This window comes from Oncorhynchus tshawytscha, unplaced genomic scaffold, assembly GCF_018296145.1.
Source record: "Oncorhynchus tshawytscha isolate Ot180627B unplaced genomic scaffold, Otsh_v2.0 Un_contig_4629_pilon_pilon, whole genome shotgun sequence".
NCBI classification, from domain to species: domain Eukaryota; kingdom Metazoa; phylum Chordata; class Actinopteri; order Salmoniformes; family Salmonidae; genus Oncorhynchus; species Oncorhynchus tshawytscha.
In genome coordinates this window covers 10,001-30,783 of record NW_024608237.1, presented here as the reverse complement: position 1 = coordinate 30,783, position 20,783 = coordinate 10,001, and the positions used below count along the sequence as shown (strand labels likewise).

The window sequence follows — 20,783 nt, the reverse complement described above, 5'->3', positions numbered from 1 at the left end:
AGAGGGGGAGATGGGGGGAGAAGAAGAGAAGGAGAGATGGAGAGGGGGAGATGGGGGAGAAGGAGAGATGGAGAGGGGGAGAAGGGGAGATGGAGAAGAAGAAGGAGAGATGGAGATGGGGAGAAGAAGAGAAGGAGAGATGGAGAGGGGGAGATGGGGGAGAAGAAGAGAAGGAGAGATGGAGAGGGGGAGATGGGGGAGAAGGAGAGATGGAGAGGGGGAGAAGAAGAGAAGGAGAGATGGAGAGGGAGATGGGGGAGAAGAAGAGAAGGAGAGATGGAGATGGGGAGAAGGAGAGAGGGGGAGAAGTTGACATCTGGGCAGCTTGGTGAAGGAGGAGAAACCATCCAACCCTCCAACCCTCTACCCTCCAACCCTCCAACCATCCAACCCTCCAACCATCCAACCGTCCAACCATCCAACCCTCCAACCATCCAACCCTCCAACCATCCAACCCTCCAACCCTCCAACCCTCCAACCATCCAACCCTCCAACCCTCCAACCCTCCAAACCTCCACTCCCCCTACATCTGGACATCTCCCCAGGCCCCCAAACAGTGCACTCTAACCACAGGTCCCTCTCCCCAGGCCCCCAGACAGTGCTCTCTAAGCCCAGGATCCTCTCCCCAGGCCCCCAGACAGTGTATTCTAACCCCAAGTCCCTCTCCACCAGGCCCCCAATGCCCCAGGTTCCTCTCCCCAGGCCCCCAGACAGTGCACTCTAACCACATGTCCCCCTCCCCCAGGACCCCAGACAGTGCACTCTAACCACAGGTCCCTCTCCCCAGGCCCCCAGACAGTGCACTCTAACCCCAGGTCCCTCTCCCCAGGCCCGCAGACAGTGTATTCTAACCCCAGGTACCTCTCCCCAGGCCCCCAGACAGTGCACTCTAACCCCAGGTACCTCTCCCCCAGGCCCCCAGACAGTGCACTCTAATCCCAGGTACCTCTCCCCAGGCCTCCAGACAGTGCACTCTAACCCCAGGTCCCTCTCCCCAGGCCCCCAGACAGTGCACTCTAACCCCAGGTACCTCTCCCCAGGCCCCCAGACAGTGCACTCTAACCCCAGGTTCCTCTCCCCAGGCCACCAGACAGACAGTGTATTCTAACCCCAGGTACCTCTCCCCAGGCCCCCAGACAGTGCACTCTAACCCCAGGTACCTCTCCCCAGGCCTCCAGACAGTGCACTCTAACCCCAGGTCCCTCTGCCCAGGCCCCCAGAGTGCACTCTAACCCCAGGTCCCTCTCCCCAGGCCCCAAGACAGTGCACTCTAACCCTAGGTCCCTCTCCCCAGGCCCCCAGAGTGCACTCTAACCCCAGGTCCCTCTCCCCAGGCCCCCAGACAGTGCACTCTAACCCCAGGTCCCTCTCCCCAGGCCCCCAGAGTGCACTCTAACCCCAGGTCCCTTTCCCCAGGCCCCCAGACAGTGCACTCTAACCCCAGGTCCCTCTCCCCAGGTCCCCAGAGTGCACTCTAACCCCAGGTCCCTCTCCCCAGGCCCCCAGACAGTGTATTCTAACCCCAGGTACCTCTCCCCAGGCCCCCAGGTACCTCTCCCCAGGCCCCCCCAGAGACAGTACACTCTAATCCCAGGTACCTCTCCCCCAGGCCTCCAGACAGTGCACGCTAACCCCAGGTCCCTCTCCCCAGGCCCCCAGACAGTGCACTCTAACCCCAGGTACCTCTCCCCAGGCCCCCAGACAGTGCACTCTAACCCCAGGTTCCTCTCCCCAGGCCACCAGACAGACAGTGTATTCTAACCCCAGGTCCCTCTCCCCAGGCCCCAGACAGTGCACTCTAACCCCAGGTACCTCTCCCCAGGCCCCCAGACAGTGCACTCTAATCCCAGGTACCTCTCCCCAGGCCTCCAGACAGTGCACTCTAACCCCAGGTCCCCCAGAGTGCACTCTCCCCAGGCCCTCCAGACAGTGCACTCTAACCCCAGGTCCCTCTGCCCAGGCCCCAGAGTGCACTCTAACCCCAGGTCCCTCTCCCCAGGCCCCAAGACAGTGCACTCTAACCCCAGGTCCCTCTCCCCAGGCCCCCAGAGTGCACTCTAACCCCAGGTTCCTCTCCCCAGGCCCCCAGACAGTGCACTCTAACCCCAGGTCCCTCTCCCCAGGCCCCCAGAGTGCACTCTAACCCCAGGTCCCTCTCCCCAGGCCCCCAGAGTGCACTCTAACCCCAGGTCCCTCTCCTCAGGCCCCCAGACAGTGCACTCTAACCCCAGGTCCCTCTCCCCAGGCCCCCAGACAGTGCACTCTAACCCCAGGTTTCTCTCCCCCAGGCCACCAGACTGTCAGTGTATTCTAACCCCAGGTACCTCTCCCCAGGCCCCCAAACAGTGCACTATAACCCCAGGTCCCTCTCCCCAGGCCCCCAAAACAGTGCACTCTAACCCCAGGTCCCTCTCCCCAAGGCCTCCAGACAGTGTACTCTGGCCCCAGGCTTTGATCTGGGCCTGTGGGGGATGGGCTCTCCATTAGCTAGGGCAGCCCAGAGACAGATGAGGTGTGTGAGCCCGAACACAGCTGCTCCTGCGGTGCGCCCCCCACACACACACACATACATACACACACACACACAAACTAATCGCCATAAATCGCCTCCCCACCCCCTTCCACCTCTCTCGCCCAGCACTCAGCCCCGTGTTAAAAGCCAATCAGGAAAATGACATGCAAACTCCCAGGGACCCATTTTCACTTTCTTAACAAATCATTAGTCAACATTATGAGTTCCGACGTCTCCATAATACCAGGACCGTCTGTTCCACCAACCCACTGCCCCATCGCCTCCCCCTCTACTACCCCACCCCTGTTCCAGCTATAGCTCCAGTCCTCCCTCCTCCCTGCTCCTTCTTTGCCTGCCCAAGGCCACTCTACACCAGCGCCTCAGTCCCCTGGACCTCCCCAGTGGTCAAAACAAAGAGATGGAAACACAGAATGAAAAGAGATGAGTATTAGGTGTATTAGTATGTACTGTAGAGGGAGTGAGTGAGAGAAAAGAGGAAAATCAGGACGTGTGGCAGTTTAGGGAGAGAAAGAGGGAGAGAGCTAGTCTGAGGCCTGACCAGTGACTACACAGGTTCAGTTGAAGTGAGATCATAACATCATGTGCACACAGGAAGCAGGAAGTGTTGTTTATGACAACCTTTGTCTGGCCCATGTTACTACCAACTGGGTCCATACACAAACAGGTGTAAAAATGCATGTTGAAAATGTAAAGATAATACTACACTCCCCTATAGGGGTCTGCCCATACAAAATAAATGCTCTCCCCTGTAGACCTCTGCACATAATACAAACAGCTCTCCCCTATAGGCCTATACACTACTATCATGGCCTAACACATTCACAGAAGTGGAGGAACACCTTCTATGAGGCCCCTATTTCAATATCGGGTTGATATCTTGAGAGATTCAGTTTGTGGTTTCTATATATTTGATAGATCCAGTAACGTCTTGCACCTTGGTCGGACGGCGAGGTAGAGACAAAATCAGTAATATTGTAATAGGCCAGTAGAGGGGAAGCGTGTGACAGAGGCAGAGAGAGTATCAGTCTCTGAAAAGGTTATCCTGTTTAGATACAACTAGACTAAATATATTCATATGTCACCAAATAATTTATTAAAACTCTCTGTTTTAAAATGAAGGTCTATAGTAACTTCAACAGTACTCTCTGGGGTAGCACCATGGTGAAGCCGGAGGACAGCTAGCTTGTGTCCTCCTCTGGGTACATTGACTTCAATACAAAACCTAGGATGCTTGTAGGCCTCAGCCCCTTCCATAGACATACATGGTAATTATGACCACTTCCAGAGGACAACCTCCAACCAATCAAAGCATTTTGCAGTATGAACTGACAAGTTGTCCATCCAATCATAGGATTAGGATCAGAGAATAAATGTAGTGTGTTGTATTGGGGATGCGCCGCCGAGCATTATGGGGGGTTCAATGTGTTGAGAAGCTTGGTGAGATTATTTAATGGAGGCTGAGAAGTGATAGTTGAGCATTTAAAAAAATATATTATTAAATTCAAATGAGTTTCCTCAAATTACAGGAGGCAGAGGAGGTAGATTATTGTGTCCAGTTATTGAAATAAATTGCACTTTGCCTTGCTAACTTCAGTAGCAGCTCAAGTGCGCAGTTTTCACGGCCAATGTTACCTTAAATGTTGTTGACTTTTTGTTGAAGAACCCCTTTCACTCTTTGGGGTTCGCGTAAAAGGTGCAAATTCAAACTGAGGGTCGACCTCTGCCTGAGATCAGTTTCATGAAAAGGGATGAAAAGGTGAGGGCTTCAATACCAATTGTTATCAAAAGTATAGCTGGTTAACAGGAAGCCTTTCATCAAGCCGCCTGTAATGCTGGCCTTTCCTGCTTTTTGGAAGGTCTGAGCCTCGGGCAAAAGGGGGGTACAGTGACCTGAAGAACATTGATCATTCAGCTAAACGGAAAAACAAAAGCAGAGAGCCCACATCAAATTGAAGCTTCTGGGGAAAAAGCTGCATCGATCATGACGAAGGTATTCAAACTGCGCAACACAACGAGAAAGAAAGAGGAAACAGGGATGTTCTCAAGCGGCTTATCAACACCACTGCGTATTGGGGCAAGAATTGGCTTTAGAGGACACAACGAGAGGGAAAGTTCCTCTAACAAGGACAACTACAAGGAGTTAGCAGCGGTAATGGTACGTCACGATGCTTTACTTGCTGAACATATGGAACTTTCAACTGTCCTTTCTGGGATGTCAAAATCAATTCAGAATGATTTGATAGCTTCCATCGCATCCTCCATTAAAAGTTAGATTTCTTTCGCTCGCGCTCAGGTAGGCTTTCCACTTTCCTCTGGTGTTTATTTAGCAAAGAACACAATCCCTCCGGACAGACAAGCAGAAACTCTTGACGTAAATGTTGCAGCAGTCTAGGCTACACCTAAACATTAGAACTCTGACATGCTGTATGAGATGAAAACGAGACTATTTTTCAGTCTGATCAACTGTAGGGTACTAATAAGAGCAGATGCATACAGCCTATGCGCCCTGTCCATCTGGTCAGGGTAGACTAATTGGTAACGTTGTGTATTTATAGTCCATTTGTGTGTCAGGAGAAAATGTGAAGGTGATCAAATGTAGTTTATATTCAAAGTTGTGCTGGCTAGGCTGCCTATACGTTTTCAATCAAAAAGATGAACTGTAATTAATCAATCCACATAATAGCGATGACAGATGTAAGTAAATGTTTTATAAGGCCAACAGTTGCATTGGCCTGCATGATGCAAACATGCATAAAGCAAGCTGAGCCCTGTGAGTTCTACTGTCTATCAGTTGATCTGTGTCTGGGTAGTAGAAATCCCCCCGCCTAGTCTAGTCTAAATATAATTCATATGAGCAAGTATAAAGTTTCATCAGTTTGACGAGGTTTTCACCCCCAGGGCCAGGAGTTTTTTCCAGGAGTTTTTAAAACCATGTGACCTGATTTGGAAAAACATCATAAACCTTTTTAAAACTGATGAATCATTGTCATGTCTTATAGGGTCCAGAGGGGTAAAAAGGGGGTAAAAATGGCCCTACCGCTCTTGGACCTATGGTGCCACCAGTGTGTTTGCAGCTGTCAGTTATGTGGATGATCAGGGCTTTATTCAGGAACGTTTCTTGGGCTACTTTGATGTGTCAAGTGGGCGAGATGCGCAGTCTTGTGTTTGACTTTGTGAATTTTGAGATGTCTGAGTTTAACTTCATGGAGAAACATGGCGCAGCTGTAATGGAATGTATCTGCTATTTGTATTTACAGTTAAGTCTCCTGACTGTAGAGTCAATCACATTATTACAAACCAATGATTTTACTCCTTGCTTAGACTAACTCATGCTTAGCATTCTTAGTCTAACTGTGTAGTGTGTTTTTTGTCTTCCCGGGTCAAATCCTGCCCTGCACTGGTCAAGCCTCTGAACACCTTATCTCATGCCTCATACCAATATTCAATCACTGTGGTGTTCCCTTTCCAACACGGTGTAAGTAGCCCTCTCATTCCCATTCCACATAATATTGCACTATAAATGTCTTTATTAAATACTTTAGGTTAAAATAATGATTCTTTGACGATTTTTGAAAGACACTTTGTGCGTTCCGCTCCTATACCGTGGGTCTCCCATCCTCCTCCTTTTCAAGTCACCAGTAACATTGTAATAGGCCAACAGAGTTCTGTCTGACAGAAAGCGAGAGAAGGAAACACTAAATGAAAGAGAAGGAAACACTAAATGCGAGAGAAGGAAACACTAAAAGCGAGGGAGGGATAAATGAGTCCCAGGGTGGAGGGCAGTGTTTCCTGTCGCTGCTGTCACTAACGGGCAGGATGTGCCGTGACCCATAATGCCTTGGGAGATGTGTGGGGAACAGATATGTCTGGTGTCCATCCGTGTTGAGCCAGGTGCGTGGGAGAGGAGCAGAGAAGGGCAGGTGTAAGTTAGGGGGCCAGGTGTAAGTTAGGGGGCCAGGTGTAAGTTAGGGGGCCAGGTGTAAGTTAGGGGCTAGGTGTAAGTTAGGGGGCCAGGTGTAAGTTAGGGGGCAGGTGTAAGTTAGGGGGCCAGGTGTAAGTTAGGGGGCAGGTGTAAGTTAGGGGCAGGTGTAAGTTAGGGGGCCAGGTGTAAGTTAGGGGGCCAGGTGTAAGTTAGGGGGCAGGTGTAAGTTAGAGGCAGGTGTAAGTTAGAGGGGCAGGTGTAAGTTAGGGGGCAGGTGTAAGTTAGGGGGCAGGTGTAAGTTAGGGGGCAGGTGTAAGTTAGGGGGCAGGTGTAAGTTAGGGGGCAGGTGTAAGTTAGGGGGCAGGTGTGTGGGTGTTGAGCGGATGAGAAAGACGTAGCCTTGTCTAACACTTTATTAATACAACAGCGTACAGCTAGCTGTTCAGTTCAGACCTGTATATTACCTGGATGAGATGTTGGCTGCCAGGTTGAGATTCAGAGGTCAGGGTTGAGAGCTTGAAGGTTAAATGTAGATGTGTATAGTACCTGGATGAGGTGTTGGCTGTGATCTTCAGGCTCCCAGGGTTGCGTATGAGTTTATCCAGGATGCTGACGATCTGTTCAAACTTGGGTCTGTTGTTCCTCTCCTTCTGCCAGCAGTCCAACATCAGCTGGTACAGAGCTGCAGGACAGTCCATAGGAGGAGGCAGTCTGTAGCCCTCATCCACCGCTTTGATCACCTGGAGGGAGGGAAAGAGAGAGAGAGATAGAGACACCAAATTGAGACTCTGCATGCAGAATTCTGTTCAAATATCCTCTGTGTACAATGTAAAACACCAAATAATACATGCAGAGCAGAATTAGGCCGACACCCGCTAATGATCAAAATCCAGAAAAGAGACGAAGCGATTCCCAAACCTTCCATAACAAAGCCATCACCTACAGAGAGATGAACCTGGAAAAGAGTCCCCTAAGCAAGCTAGTCACCTGTTCACAAACACAAACAGAACCCACAGAGCCCCAGGACAGCAACACAATAGACCCAACCAAATCATGAGAAAATAAAAAGATAATTACTTGACACATTGGAAAGAATTTACAAAAAAACAGAGCAAACTAGAATGCTATTTGGCCCTAAACAGAGAGTACACAGTGGCAGAATACCTGACCACTGTGACTGACCCAAACTTAAGGAAAGCTTTGACTATGCATAGACTCAGTGAGCATAGCCTTGCTATTGAGAAAGGCCGACAAAGGCAGACATGGTTCTCAGGAGAAGACTAGGGGGGCAGGTGCACACTGCTCACAAAATGAGGTGGAAACTGAGCTGCACTTCCTAACCTCCTGCCAAATGTATGACCATATTAGAGACACATATTTCCCTCAGATTACACAGACCCACAAAGAATTTGAAAACAAATCTAATTTTGATAAACTCCCATATCTATTGGGGGAAATACCACAGTGTGCCATCACAGCAGCAAGATTTATGACCTGTTTCCACAAGAAAATGGCAACCAGTGAAGAACAAACACTATTGTAAATACAAACCATATTTACTTTAACTATTTGCACATTGTTACAACACTATTTAGACATAATATGGCATTTCAAATGTCTTTATTCTTTTGGAACTTTGTGAGAATAATGTTTACTGTTCATTTTATTGTTTATTTCACTATCTATTTCACTTGCTTTGGCAATGTAAACATATGTTTCCATGCCAAAAAAGCCCCCTTAAATCTTCTCAGGTGACAATGCTGTATTTCTGGTTCAGGCCATCAGACCATCAGGCTTCAGACTCAGTCTTCCACCTAGACGCTCTACGCATCACTTCCTCTCTTAGCAGGAAGTTCATTAGGTCACCCTGGCAACGGTTGCATACTCACGTCCTGATTGGACATCTCCCAGTAAGGCCGCTCCCCGTATGACATCACTTCCCAGAGCACGATACCGTAGCTCCAGGCATCGCTGGCCGAGGTGAACTTCCTGTAGGAGATGGCCTCTGGAGCTGTCCACCTGATAGGGATCTTACCTCCCTGAGAGAGAGAGAGAGAGAGAGAGAGAGAGAGAGAGAGACAGAGAGAGAGAGAGAGAGAGAGAGATCACACGCTGGGTATGTACATAGTCAATGGTAGGCTTCGAGGGGACTCCTATGGTAGGTACACCTATAGCTCATCTCTTGGCAGTAGTACTGTAGACTACTTTATCACTGACCTCAACCCAGAGTCTCTCAGAGCGTTCACAGTCAGCCCACTGACACCCCTATCAGACCACAGCAAAATCACAGTCTACTTAAAAGAGCAATACTCAATCATGAGGCATCAAAGCCAAAGGAACTGAGTAACATTAAGAAATGCTATAGATGGAAGGAATGCAGTTTGGAAACCTACAAAAAAACAATTAGGCAACAACAAATTCAATCCCTTTTAGACAATTTCCTGGGTCAAACGTTCCACTGTAATAGTGAAGGTGTAAACTTGGCAGTAGAAAATCTCAACAGTATATTTGACCTCTCAGCTTCCCTATCAAATCTAAAAATCTCAAATAGAAAACCGAAGAAAATTAACAACAATGACAAATGGTTTGATGAAGAATGCAAAAATCTAAGAAAGAAATTGAGAAACCTGTCCAACCAAAAACATAGAGACCCGGAAAACCTGAGTCTACGCCTTCACTATGGTGAATCACTAAAACAATACAGAAATACACTACGGAAAAGAAGGAACAGCATGTCAGAAATCAGCTCAATGTAATTGAAGAATCCATAGACTCTAACCACTTCTGGGAAAATTGGAAAACACTAAACAAACAACAACATGAAGAATTATCTATCCAAAATGGAGATGTATGGGTAAACCACTTCTCCAATCTTTTTGGCTCTATAACAAAGAAGAGCAAAAACATATACATGATCAAATACAGATCTTAGTATCAACTTTTAAAGACTACCAGAACCCACTGGATTCTCCAATTACATTGAATGAGTTACAGGACAAAATAAAAACCCTCCAACCCAAAAGGCCTGTGGTGTTGATGGTATCCTCAATGAAATGATCAAATATACAGACAACAAATTCCAATTGGCTATACTAAAACTCTTTAACATCATCCTTAGCTCTGGCATCTTCCCCAATATTTGGAACCAAGGACTGATCACCCCAATCCACAAAAGTGGAGACAAATTTGACCCAAATAACTACCGTGGAATATGCGTCAACAGTAACCTTGGGAAAATCCTCTGCATTATCATTAACAGCAGACTCGTACACTTCCTCAATGAAAACAATGTACTGAGCAAATGTCAAATTGGCTTTTTACCAAATTACCGTACAACAGACCATGTATTCACCCTGCACACCCTAATTGACAACCAAACAAACCAAAACAAAGGCAAAGTCTTCTCATGCTTTGTTGATTTCAAAAAAAACCTTCGACTCAATTTGGCATGAGGGTCTGCTATACAAACTGATGGAAAGTGGTGTTGGGGGTAAAACCTACAACATTATAAAATCCATGTACACAAACAACAAGTGTGCGGTTAAAATTGGCAAAAAACACACAAATTTCTTTACACAGGGTCGTGGGGTTAGACAGGGATGCAGCTTAAGCCCCACCCTCTTCAACATATATATCAACGAATTGGCGCGGGCACTAGAAAAGTCTGCAGCACCCGGCCTCACCCTACTAGAATCCGAAGTCAAATGTCTGCTGTTTGCTGATGATCTGGTGCTTCTGTCACCAACCAAGGAGGGCCTACAGCAGCACCTAGATCTTATGCACAGATTCTGTCAGACCTGGGCCCTGACAGTAAATCTCAGTAAGACCAAAATAATGGTGTTCCAAAAAGGTCCAGTCACCAGGACCACAAATACAAATTCCATCTAGACACTGTTGCCCTAGAGCACACAAAAACTATACATACCTTGGCCTAAACATCAGCGCCACAGGTAACTTCCACAAAGCTGTGAACGATCTGAGAGACAAGGCAAGAAGGGCATTCTATGCCATCAAAAGGAACATAAATTTCAACATACCAATTAGGATTTGGCTAAAAATACTTGAATCAGTCATAGAGCCCATTGCCCTTTATGGTTGTGAGGTCTGGGGTCCGCTCACCAACAAGACTTCACAAAATGGGACAAACACCAAATTGAGACTCTGCACGCAGAATTCTGCAAAAATATCCTCTGTGTACAACGTAGAACACCAAATAATGCATGCAGAGGAGAATTAGGCCGATACCCACTAATTATCAAAATCCAGAAAAGAGCCGTTAAATTCTATAACCACCTAAAAGGAAGCGATTCCCAAACCTTCCACAACAAAGCCATCACCTACAGAGAGATGACCCTGGAGAAGAGTCCCTAAGCAAGCTGGTCCTGGGGCTCTGTTCACAAACACAAACACACCCCACAGAGCCCCAGGACAGCAGCACAATTAGACCCAACCAAATCATGAGAAAACAAAAAAGATAATTACTTGACACATTGGAAAGAATTAACAAAAACACAGAGCAAACTAGAATGATATTTGGCCCTACACAGAGAGTACACAGCGGCAGAATACCTGACCACTGTGACTGACCCAAAATTAAGGAAAGCTTTGACTATGTACAGACTCAGTGAGCATAGCCTTGCTATTGAGAAAGGCCGCCGTAGGCAGACATGCTCTCAAGAGAAGACAGGCTATGTGCTCACTGTCCACAAAATGAGGTGGAAACTGAGCTGCACTTCCTAACCTCCTGCCCAATGTATGACCATATTAGAGAGACATATTTCCCTCAGATTACACAGATCCACAAAGAATTCGAAAACAAATCCAATTTTGAAAAACTCCCATATCTACTGGGTGAAATTCCACAGTGTGCCATCACAGCAGCAAGATTTGTGACCTGTTGCCACGAGAAAAGGGCAACCAGTGAAGAACACACACCATTGTAAATACAACCCATATCTATGCTTATTTATTTTATCTTGTGTCCTTTACCATTTGTACATTGTTAAAACACTGTATATATATATATATATATATATATATATATATATATATGACATTTGTAATGTCTTTATTGTTTTGAAACTTCTGTATGTGTGATGTTTACTGTTAATTTTTATTGTTTATTTCACTTTATATATTCACTTTATATATTATCTACCTCACTTGCTTTGGCAATGTTAACACATGTTTCCCATGCCAATAAAGCCCTTGAATTGAATTGAATTGAGATCACAATGAAAGTATTTCCATGCCCAGTCATCACATTTCTATTAATTCATCAACTCATCAAATAGTGAAAGCGATATGTGTGTAACTGTGATTCTGTTGATGATGTGCATTCATGATTTCATGATTTGTTTTAGGTTAGGTTTGACATGAACGTGGATATAAAGAGAGAGGAGAGAGAGGAAGGAGAGGTAGGTCTGTTCAACGCTGGTCCGACCAATCTGATTCCACGCTTCAGGACTGCTTCGATCACATGGACTGGGATATGTTCCGCATTGCGTCCGACAACAACATTGACGAATACGCTGATTCAGTGAGCGAGTTCATAAGAAAGTGCATCGGCAACGTTATACCCACAGCAACGATTAAAACATTCCCAAACCAGAAACCGTGGATTGATGGCAGCATTCGCTTGAGGCTGAAAGCGCAAACCACTGCTTTTAACCAGGGCAAGGTGACCGGAAACATGACCAAATACAAACAGTGTAGCTATTCCCTCCGCAAGGCAATCAAACAAGCTAAGTGTCAGTATAGAGACAAAGTAGAGTTGCAATTCAACGGCTCAGACACAAAGTATGTGGCAGGGTCTACAGTCAATCACGGATTACAAAAAGAAAACCAGCCCCGTCACGGACCACGATGTCTTGCTCCCAGACAGACTAAATAACTTCTTTGCCCGCTTTGAGGACAATACAGTGCCATTGACACGGCCCGCAACCAAAACCTGCAGACTCTCCTTCACTGCAGCCGACGTGAGTAAAACATTTAAACGTGTTAACCCTCGCAAGGCTGCAGGACCAGACGACATCCCCAGCCACGTCCTCAGAGCATGCGCAGACCAGCTGGCTGGTGTGTTTACGGACATATTCAATCAATCCTTATCCCAGACTCCTGTTCCCACATGCTTCAAGAGGGCCACCATTGTTCCTGTTCCCAAGAAAGCTAAGGTAACCGAGCTAAACGACTACCGCTCCGTAGCACTCACTTCCGTCATCGTGAAGTGCTTTGAGAGACTAGTCAAGGACCATATCACCTCCACCCTACCTGACACCTAGACCCACTCCAATTTGCTTACCGCCCCAATAGGTCCACAGACAACGCAATCGCAACCACACTGCACACTGCCCTAACCCATCTGGACAAGAGGAATACCTATGTGAGAATGCTGTTCATCGACTACAGGTCAGCATTTAACACCATAGAACCATCCAAACTCATCATCAAACTCGAGACCCTGGGTCTCAACCCCGCCCTGTGCAACTGGGTACTGGACTTCCTGACGGGCCGCCCCAGGTGGTGAGGGTAGGTAACAACATCTCCAGCCCGCTGATCCTCAACACTGGGGCCCCACAAGGGTGCGTTCTGAGCCCTCTCCTGTACTCCCTATTCACCCACGACTACGTGGCCATGCACGCCTCCAACTCAATCATCAAGTTTGCAGACTACACTACAGTGGTAGGCTTGATTACCAACAACGACGAGACGGCCTACAGGGAGGAGGTGAGGGCCCTCGGAAAATAACCTCACACTCCAGGTCAACAAAACAAAGGAGATGATTGTGGACTTCAGGAAACAGCAGAGGGAGCACCCCCTATCCACATCGACGGAACAGTAGTGGAGAGGGTAGTAAGTTTTAAGTTCCTCAGCGTACACATCACGGACAAACTGAAATGGTCCACCCACACAGACAGTGTTGTGAAGAAGGCGCAGCAGCACCTCTTCAACCTCAGGAGGCTGAAGAAATTCGGCTTGTCACCAAAAGCACTCACAAACTTCTACAGATGCACAATCGAGAGCATCCTGTCGGGCTGTATCACCGCCTGGTATGGCAACTGCTCAACTGTACGGCTCTCCACAACCGTAAGGCTCTCCAGAGGGTAGTGAGGTCTGCACAACGCATCACCAGGGGAAAACTACCTGCCCTCCAGGACACCTACACCACCCGATGTCACAGGAAGGCCATAAAGATCATCAAGGACAACAACCATCCGAGCCACTGCCTGTTCACCCCGCTATCATCCAGAAGGCGAGGTCAGAACAGGTGCATCAAAGCAGGGACCGAGAGACTGAAAAACAGCTTCTATCTCAAGGCCATCAGACTGTTAAACAGCCAGCACTAACATTGAGTGGCTGCTGCCAACACACTGACTCAACTCCAGCCACTTTAATAATGGAAATTGATGGAAATTGATGTAAAAATGTATCACTAGCCACTTTAAACAATGCCACTTAATATAATGTTTACATACCCTACATTACTCATCTCATATGTATATGTATATACTGTCCTCTATACCATCTACTGCATCCTTATGTAATACATGTATCACTAGCCACTTTAAACTATGCCACTTTATGTTTACATACCCTACATTACTCATCTCATATGTATATACTGTACTCTATACCATCTACTGTATCTTGCCTATGCCGTTCTGTACCATCACTCACTCATATATCTTTATGTACATATTCTTTATCCCTTTACACTTGTGTGTATAAGGTAGTAGTTGTGGAATTGTTAGCTAGATTACTCGTTGGTTATTACTGCATTGTCGGAACTAGAAGCACAAGCATTTCGCTACACTCGCATTAACATCTGCTAACCATGTGTATGTGACAAATAAAATTTGATTGGATTTGATTTGACAAAGAGAGGGGTTTATGTTGTGCCCTCAGCCTCCAGAACTACACAGCCTTGTTCCATTTGTTTCATCCTCACTGTGTTTCTTCCTGGGGGAGAGGGAAAAGGCAATAGAGTAAGAGAGAGAGGGAAGAGATGTTGAGAGGGAGCCTGTGGGCTGACCCTGTGTTTCTCCTGCTCGGTGTCTACACTCAGGGGCTGCTGGACTTACTCAAGGCTTGGCCTGCGTCAGGCCAGCGGAGGAGAGTAAAAGAAAAGAGGAGAGGAGCCAAAGCTAACGGACCTCCTGGCCAAGTCACACAACTCCTGGCCAGCTCTCTCTAAACACAAAGCCCTCAGAAAACAAACCACCTCTTCCCTCACACACACACACACACACATGCAAGTAAGCACGCAAACACACACACACAAAATAAATCCACTTCTGCTCCCTTGAATCCCTGGTGAGTGTACATAAACACAGCCAGCCTCATGAAATGAAGGATTATACCTATAATGACGGTAGAGTATGACACCAGTGAGACACAGACAGACAGGAGGGGGCTCATGGAACAGCAGAGTGGTCTGACAGAAGAGGGAGGGAGAGAGAACGGCCTGCTGGGTCTGATACATTTATGTGACCGTTGAGTGGATGAGAACTCAGCTCTATTACTAGTGACACATTAGGGGAAGTGTATTAGCAGATTTTAGGGAGTGAAGTAATAGCTCTGTGAGTGTTTATTTAACATGGGGTCTGAAGCTGTTATTACACAGAGTTTAGAGCCCTACATACTAATGTTAGGCCACAAGGTGACCACACACACACACAGTATTTCATATAGATGGAGATAGGTTGGATAAACTAGGCTCAAAGGCCTCTTGATATTGCTTATCTAGTAGGTTTGTCATTCCTTTCCCATGATCCTTCAGGAGAACACAAACAAAAGGCTTATTGTGAATTCATGTTAGCGTTATCTCACCCAGCTTTTATTGATGTACTGCTACCTCCCTCTGCACTGCTGCAAGGTCAGGAGTTTGTGTGTGTGTGTGCCTACGTATGTGACATATGAGGTGATTTGTCTCATGGACGGCATGTATTCAGTGATAAGGCTGGCAAGGGGGAGATAGATCAACAGAAAGAAGGGAGGGAGAGATAGAGAGAGGGAGACAATGCCCTTCTGTGGAAACCTGAGACAGAGGTCAGTCAGTTCAGCTATGTCTGACAGTGATAATCTTTCTCTCTGACCACAGCAACGTGTCCACTCACTATTAGGCACCATGGTTATGGACAGAGGTTGTTCTTATATGGCACACTCCCAAAATTTGTTTTTTAAAATCTAGTTCTGACCTTGAGCTGTTCTTGTCTATTGATGTTCTGTATTATGTCATGTTTCATGTTCTGTGTGGACCCCAGGAAGAGTAGCTGCTTCTATCACAACAGCTAATGGGGATCCTAATAAAATATCAAATAGTGTCCTGTCTCTGTCAGAAACAACTATTAAACCCATCGTATGTCATTGATAAACCCGACCACCTTGTCTTACCCGTGTGGTGTAAGCTGCCTCGGGGTCGTCCTCCAGGACTCTGGACAGGCCGAAGTCAGACACCTTACACACCAGGTTGCTGTTCACCAGGATATTACGAGCGGCCAGATCCCTGTGGACGTAACCCATGTCAGACAGGTACCTCATGCCCGACGCGATGCCACGCAGCATGCCCACCAACTGGATACCAGTAAACTGGGCATCATGTTTCTAGAAGGGGGAGGCAGAGGAGGAAGAGGGGGTGATGAGAGAGGAGGGGAGGGAGAGAAAGAGAGCAAAAGAGAGAGACAGAGACAGAATCAGTCACAGGTGGAATGTCATACCTCTAAAAACAGACGCCACTGGATTGATAAACAGAATGAATATGACCTTTCTGTTTGTAAGAAATACAGAGGAACATTCATATATCAACATCCAAACCAATTACATGAACCTTTTAGATCACCTCTGACATTAACTTGCTCATTTCAAGGTGAATTGTACAATCTCACAACCATATAGGCCTGACAACATTATGCCAGAGCCTTTGACCAAATAGATGGTGTTTTCCCGGGCACTATATGAAGCCCAGACCACCTGGTAGAGACAAGCAGAGTCGGATCAAAGCTGCTACATTCATATAGTCATAACACAAACATGAGGTACAGTAATGTGGTGTGGAGGAGAGGGATGACTGTGTGTGTGTTGTGTGTGTGTTGTATGACAGTTCTCAGTGATAAAAGCCAGGCCACTCTACAACCAGAGGAAATAGCTAGAGAAGGTTGCAATTACTCCATTTTCCATCTGAAGGGATGCTGTGCAGACACACAGGCACATGTGGAAAACTGCTAAAACGGGACCTACACACACACTCCTGTCTGCTCATGTTGATTTAATGTTGTTCTGACGTTGGTTTGATGTTTTGCTTTGGCTAATTTCAGTAAGCCAGAGTTTCTGGTTAGTTAGAGTGGAATGCATAACTCCATAGGCCAGCGTAGAAAGCATTAAGATAGTGTGAAGATAATTCATTTAGCTGTGCAATATTTTAAACTCACTTTCAGAAAGCTGTCCAAGGATCCATTTTCCATGTATTCAGTCACTATCATCACAGGTTTACCTGGAGAGAAGAGACAAACTACCAGATTAGAGAATAATTCCGATTTGGCAAAACACATGCACACACACACACACACACACACACACACACACACACACACACACACACACACACACACACACACACACACACACACACACACACACACACACACACACACACACAGGCACACACCGACACACGCACGCACCGACACACACACACACACACACACACACACAGGGTTCAGCAGTACTTCCTCCAGGCAGGATGAAAGAGCCCATGCAGGGCTGAGGGTACAGGTCCACAGGGTCACCTGTCAGAGTGGGACATCTTTATTCCAGCATCAGTAGAGAGTTACAATAAAACGGTAGTGTTATCATCTGGTTCTGATTCACTAGACCAGAGCAGATCATACCAGAGCAAACCAGACAAGAGCAAGGTTTAAAACAGATAGAAACGAGGGGGAAATTACTTTAAATCAGCCGGGGAACAGCACTGGTGTCACGCATGAACAGCACTGGTGTCACGACAGGTATGACTTTATATCAGCCGTAGTCACATGAATAGCACTGGTGTCACGACAGGTATGACTTTATATCAACCGTAGTCACATGAATAGCACTGGTGTCACGACAGGTATGACTTTATATCAGCCGTAGTCACATGAATAGCACTGGTGTCACGACAGGTATGACTTTAAATCAGCCGTAGTCACATGAATAGCACTGGTGTCACAACAGGTATGACTTTATATCAACCGTAGTCACATGAACAGCACTGGTGTCACGACAGGTATGACTTTAAATCAGCCGTAGTCACATGAATAGCACTGGTGTCACGACAGGTATGACTTTAAATCAGCCGGGGTCACACGAACAGCACTGGTGTCACGACAGTTATGACTTTAAATCAGCCGGGTCAAATTAACAGCACTGGTGTCACGACAGGTATGACTTAAATCAGCCGTAGTCAAATGAACAGCACTGGTGTCATAACAGGTATGACTTTAAATCAGCCGGGTCAAATTAACAGCACTGGTGTCACGACAGGTATGACTTAAATCAGCCGTAGTCAAATGAACAGCACTGGTGTCATAACAGGTATGACTTTAAATCAGCCAGCGTCAAATGAACAGCACCAGTGTCATGACAGGTATGACTTTAAATCAGCCGGGGTCAAATGAACAGCACCGGTGTCATGACAGGTATGACTTTAAATCAGCCAGGGTCAAATGAACAGCACCAGTGTCATGACAGGTATGACTTTAAATCAGCCGGGGTCAAATGAACAGCACCGGTGTCATGACAGGTATGACTTTAAATCAGCCGGGGTCAAATGAACAGCACTGTGTCATGACAGGTATGACTTTAAATCAGCCGGGGTCAAATGAACAGCACTGGTGTCATGACAGGTATGACTTTAAATCAGCCGGGTCAACAGGTATGACTTAAATCAGGGTCAAATGAACAGCACTGGTGTCATAACAGCTATGACTTTAAATCAGCCAGGGTCAAATGAACAGCACCAGTGTCATGACAGGTATGACTTTAAATCAGCCGTAGTCAAATGAACAGCACTGGTGTCATAACAGGTATGACTTTAAATCAGCCAGGGTCAAATGAACAGCACCAGTGTCATGACAGGTATGACTTTAAATCAGCCGGGGTCAAATGAACAGCACTGGTGTCATGACAGGTATGACTTTAAATCAGCCAGGGTCAAATGAACAGCACCAGTGTCATGACAGGTATGACTTTAAATCAGCCGGGGTCAAATGAACAGCACCGGTGTCATGACAGGTATGACTTTAAATCAGCCGGGTCAAATGAACAGCACCGGTGTCATGACAGGTATGACTTTAAATCAGCCGGGGTCAAATGAACAGCACCGGTGTCATGACAGGTATGACTTTAAATCAGCCGGGGTCAAATGAACAGCACTGGTGTCATGACAGGTATGACTTTAAATCAGCCGGGGTCAAATGAACAGCACAGGTGACACGACAGGTGTGTGTCAGATGGAAATGCGTTCCACTTTTCACCCTTTCATCCCTCCCTCCCGCGCTCTCTCTTTTGCTTTCTCACTCTCTCTCTCTCTATCTATCGCTCTCCTGCACTCTCCCCATCCCTCTCTCCATCTCTCTCTATCTCTCTCCATCCCTCTCTACATCTCTCCCCATCCCTCTCTCCATCTCTCTCCATCTCTCCCATCTCTCCATCTCTCTCCATCCCCCCATCCCTCTCTCATCTCTCCCCATCCCTCTCTCCATCTCTCTCCATCCCTCTCTCCATCTCTCTCCATCTCTCCCCATCCCTCTCTCCATCTCTCCCCATCCCTCTCTCCATCTCTCCCCATCCCTCTCTCCATCTCTCCCATCCCCTCTCCCTCTCTCTCCATCCCTCTCTCCATCTCTCTCCATCCCCCTCTCCCTCTCTCTCCATCCCTCTCTCCATCTCTCCCCATCCCTCTCTCCATCTCTCTCCATCTCTCTCCATCTCTCTCCATCCTCTCCATCCCTCTCCCCATCCCTCTCTCCATCTCTCTCCATCTCTCTCCATCCCTCTCCATCTCTCTCCATCCTCCCCATCCCATCCCTCTCCATCTCTCCCCATCCCTCCTCCATCTCTCTCCATCTCTCTCCATCTCTCCCATCCCCCTCTCCATCTCCTCCATCCCTCTCTCCATCTCTCTCCATCCCCCATCTCCTCTCTCCCCATCCCCTCCCCTCTCCCTCTCTCCCCATCCCCCTCTCCCTCTCTCCCCATCCCCCTCTCCATCTCTCCCCATCCCTCTCTCCATCTCTCTCCATCCCTCTCCCATCTCTCTCCATCTCTCCCCATCCCTCTCTCCATCCCTCTCTCCATCTCTCTCCATCCCCCTCTCCATCTCTCCCCATCCCTCTCTCCATCTCTCCCCATCCCTCTCTCCATCTCTCTCCATCCCTCTCTCCATCTCTCTCCATCCCCCTCTCCATCTCTCTCCATCCCTCTCTCCATCTCTCCCCATCCCCCTCTCCCCATCTCTCTCCCCACCCCTCTCTCCATCCCCCTCTCTCCCTCTCTCTCCATCCCTCTCTCCATCTCTCTCTCTCTCCATCTCTCTCCATCCCCCTCTCCATCTCTCTCCATCCCTCTCTCCATCTCTCTCCATCTCTCTCCATCTCTCCCCATCCCCCTCTCCCCATCTCTCTCCCCATCCCCCTCTCTCCATCTCTCCCCATCCCTCTCTCCCTCTCTCTCCATCCCCCTCTCTCCATCTCTCTCCATCCCCCTCTCCCTCTCTCTCCATCTCTCTCCATCCCCCTCTCCATCTCTCTCCATCCCTCTCTCCATCTCTCTCCATCTCTCCCCATCCCCCTCTCCCCATCTCTCTCCCCATCCCCCTCTCTCCATCTCTCCCCATCCCTCTCTCCCTCTCTCTCCATCCCTCTCTCCATCTCTCTCCATCCCCCTCTCCCTCTGTCTGTCACGCACATTGTAAATGTATCAAAGTCAAATTCCACATCTGGCAACGCAGAACTCATTTCCAGATCTGTCAGAGGTAGGGGATGATGGAACCTGCTGTAAAAAGAAACACATTTATAACCCTCGTTGGAAGAATAAACTTCAATTAATAAAACTGGCTCCCTCACAAACTGCTTGCAATTTAATGGTGAGTAAAACAAGACTAGGTGTGGTCAGAGCAGTGTTTAAACCTTACCACAACCAGCACCTTTCATTTTCTACTGCTGGAGTACCAGCACCTCTTATAGAATACAGTGTCATCAATTACTATTTTTAATTTTTATTTCACCTTGATTGAACCAGGTAGGCCAGTTGAGAACAAGTTCTCATTTACAGCTGCGATCTGGCCAAGAT

The 20,783-nt window shown here is 47.3% G+C and overlaps 1 protein-coding gene across 1 annotated transcript in view; it reads right to left on the bottom strand.

The window, feature by feature from the left end:
• LOC121843350 (ephrin type-A receptor 3-like) overlaps positions 1-20,783 on the bottom strand; it is a 41,805-nt gene that overhangs the window by 12,021 nt on the left and 9,001 nt on the right. The window contains exons 2-5 of the mRNA XM_042312966.1: positions 16,883-16,944; positions 15,849-16,058; positions 8,345-8,494; positions 7,002-7,195 (exon numbers count right to left, since the gene is read on the bottom strand). Coding sequence (XP_042168900.1) covers positions 7,002-7,195; positions 8,345-8,494; positions 15,849-16,058; positions 16,883-16,933 — 605 coding nt within the window. The 5' untranslated portion in view covers positions 16,934-16,944. The remainder of the gene's footprint in view (positions 1-7,001; positions 7,196-8,344; positions 8,495-15,848; positions 16,059-16,882; positions 16,945-20,783) is intronic.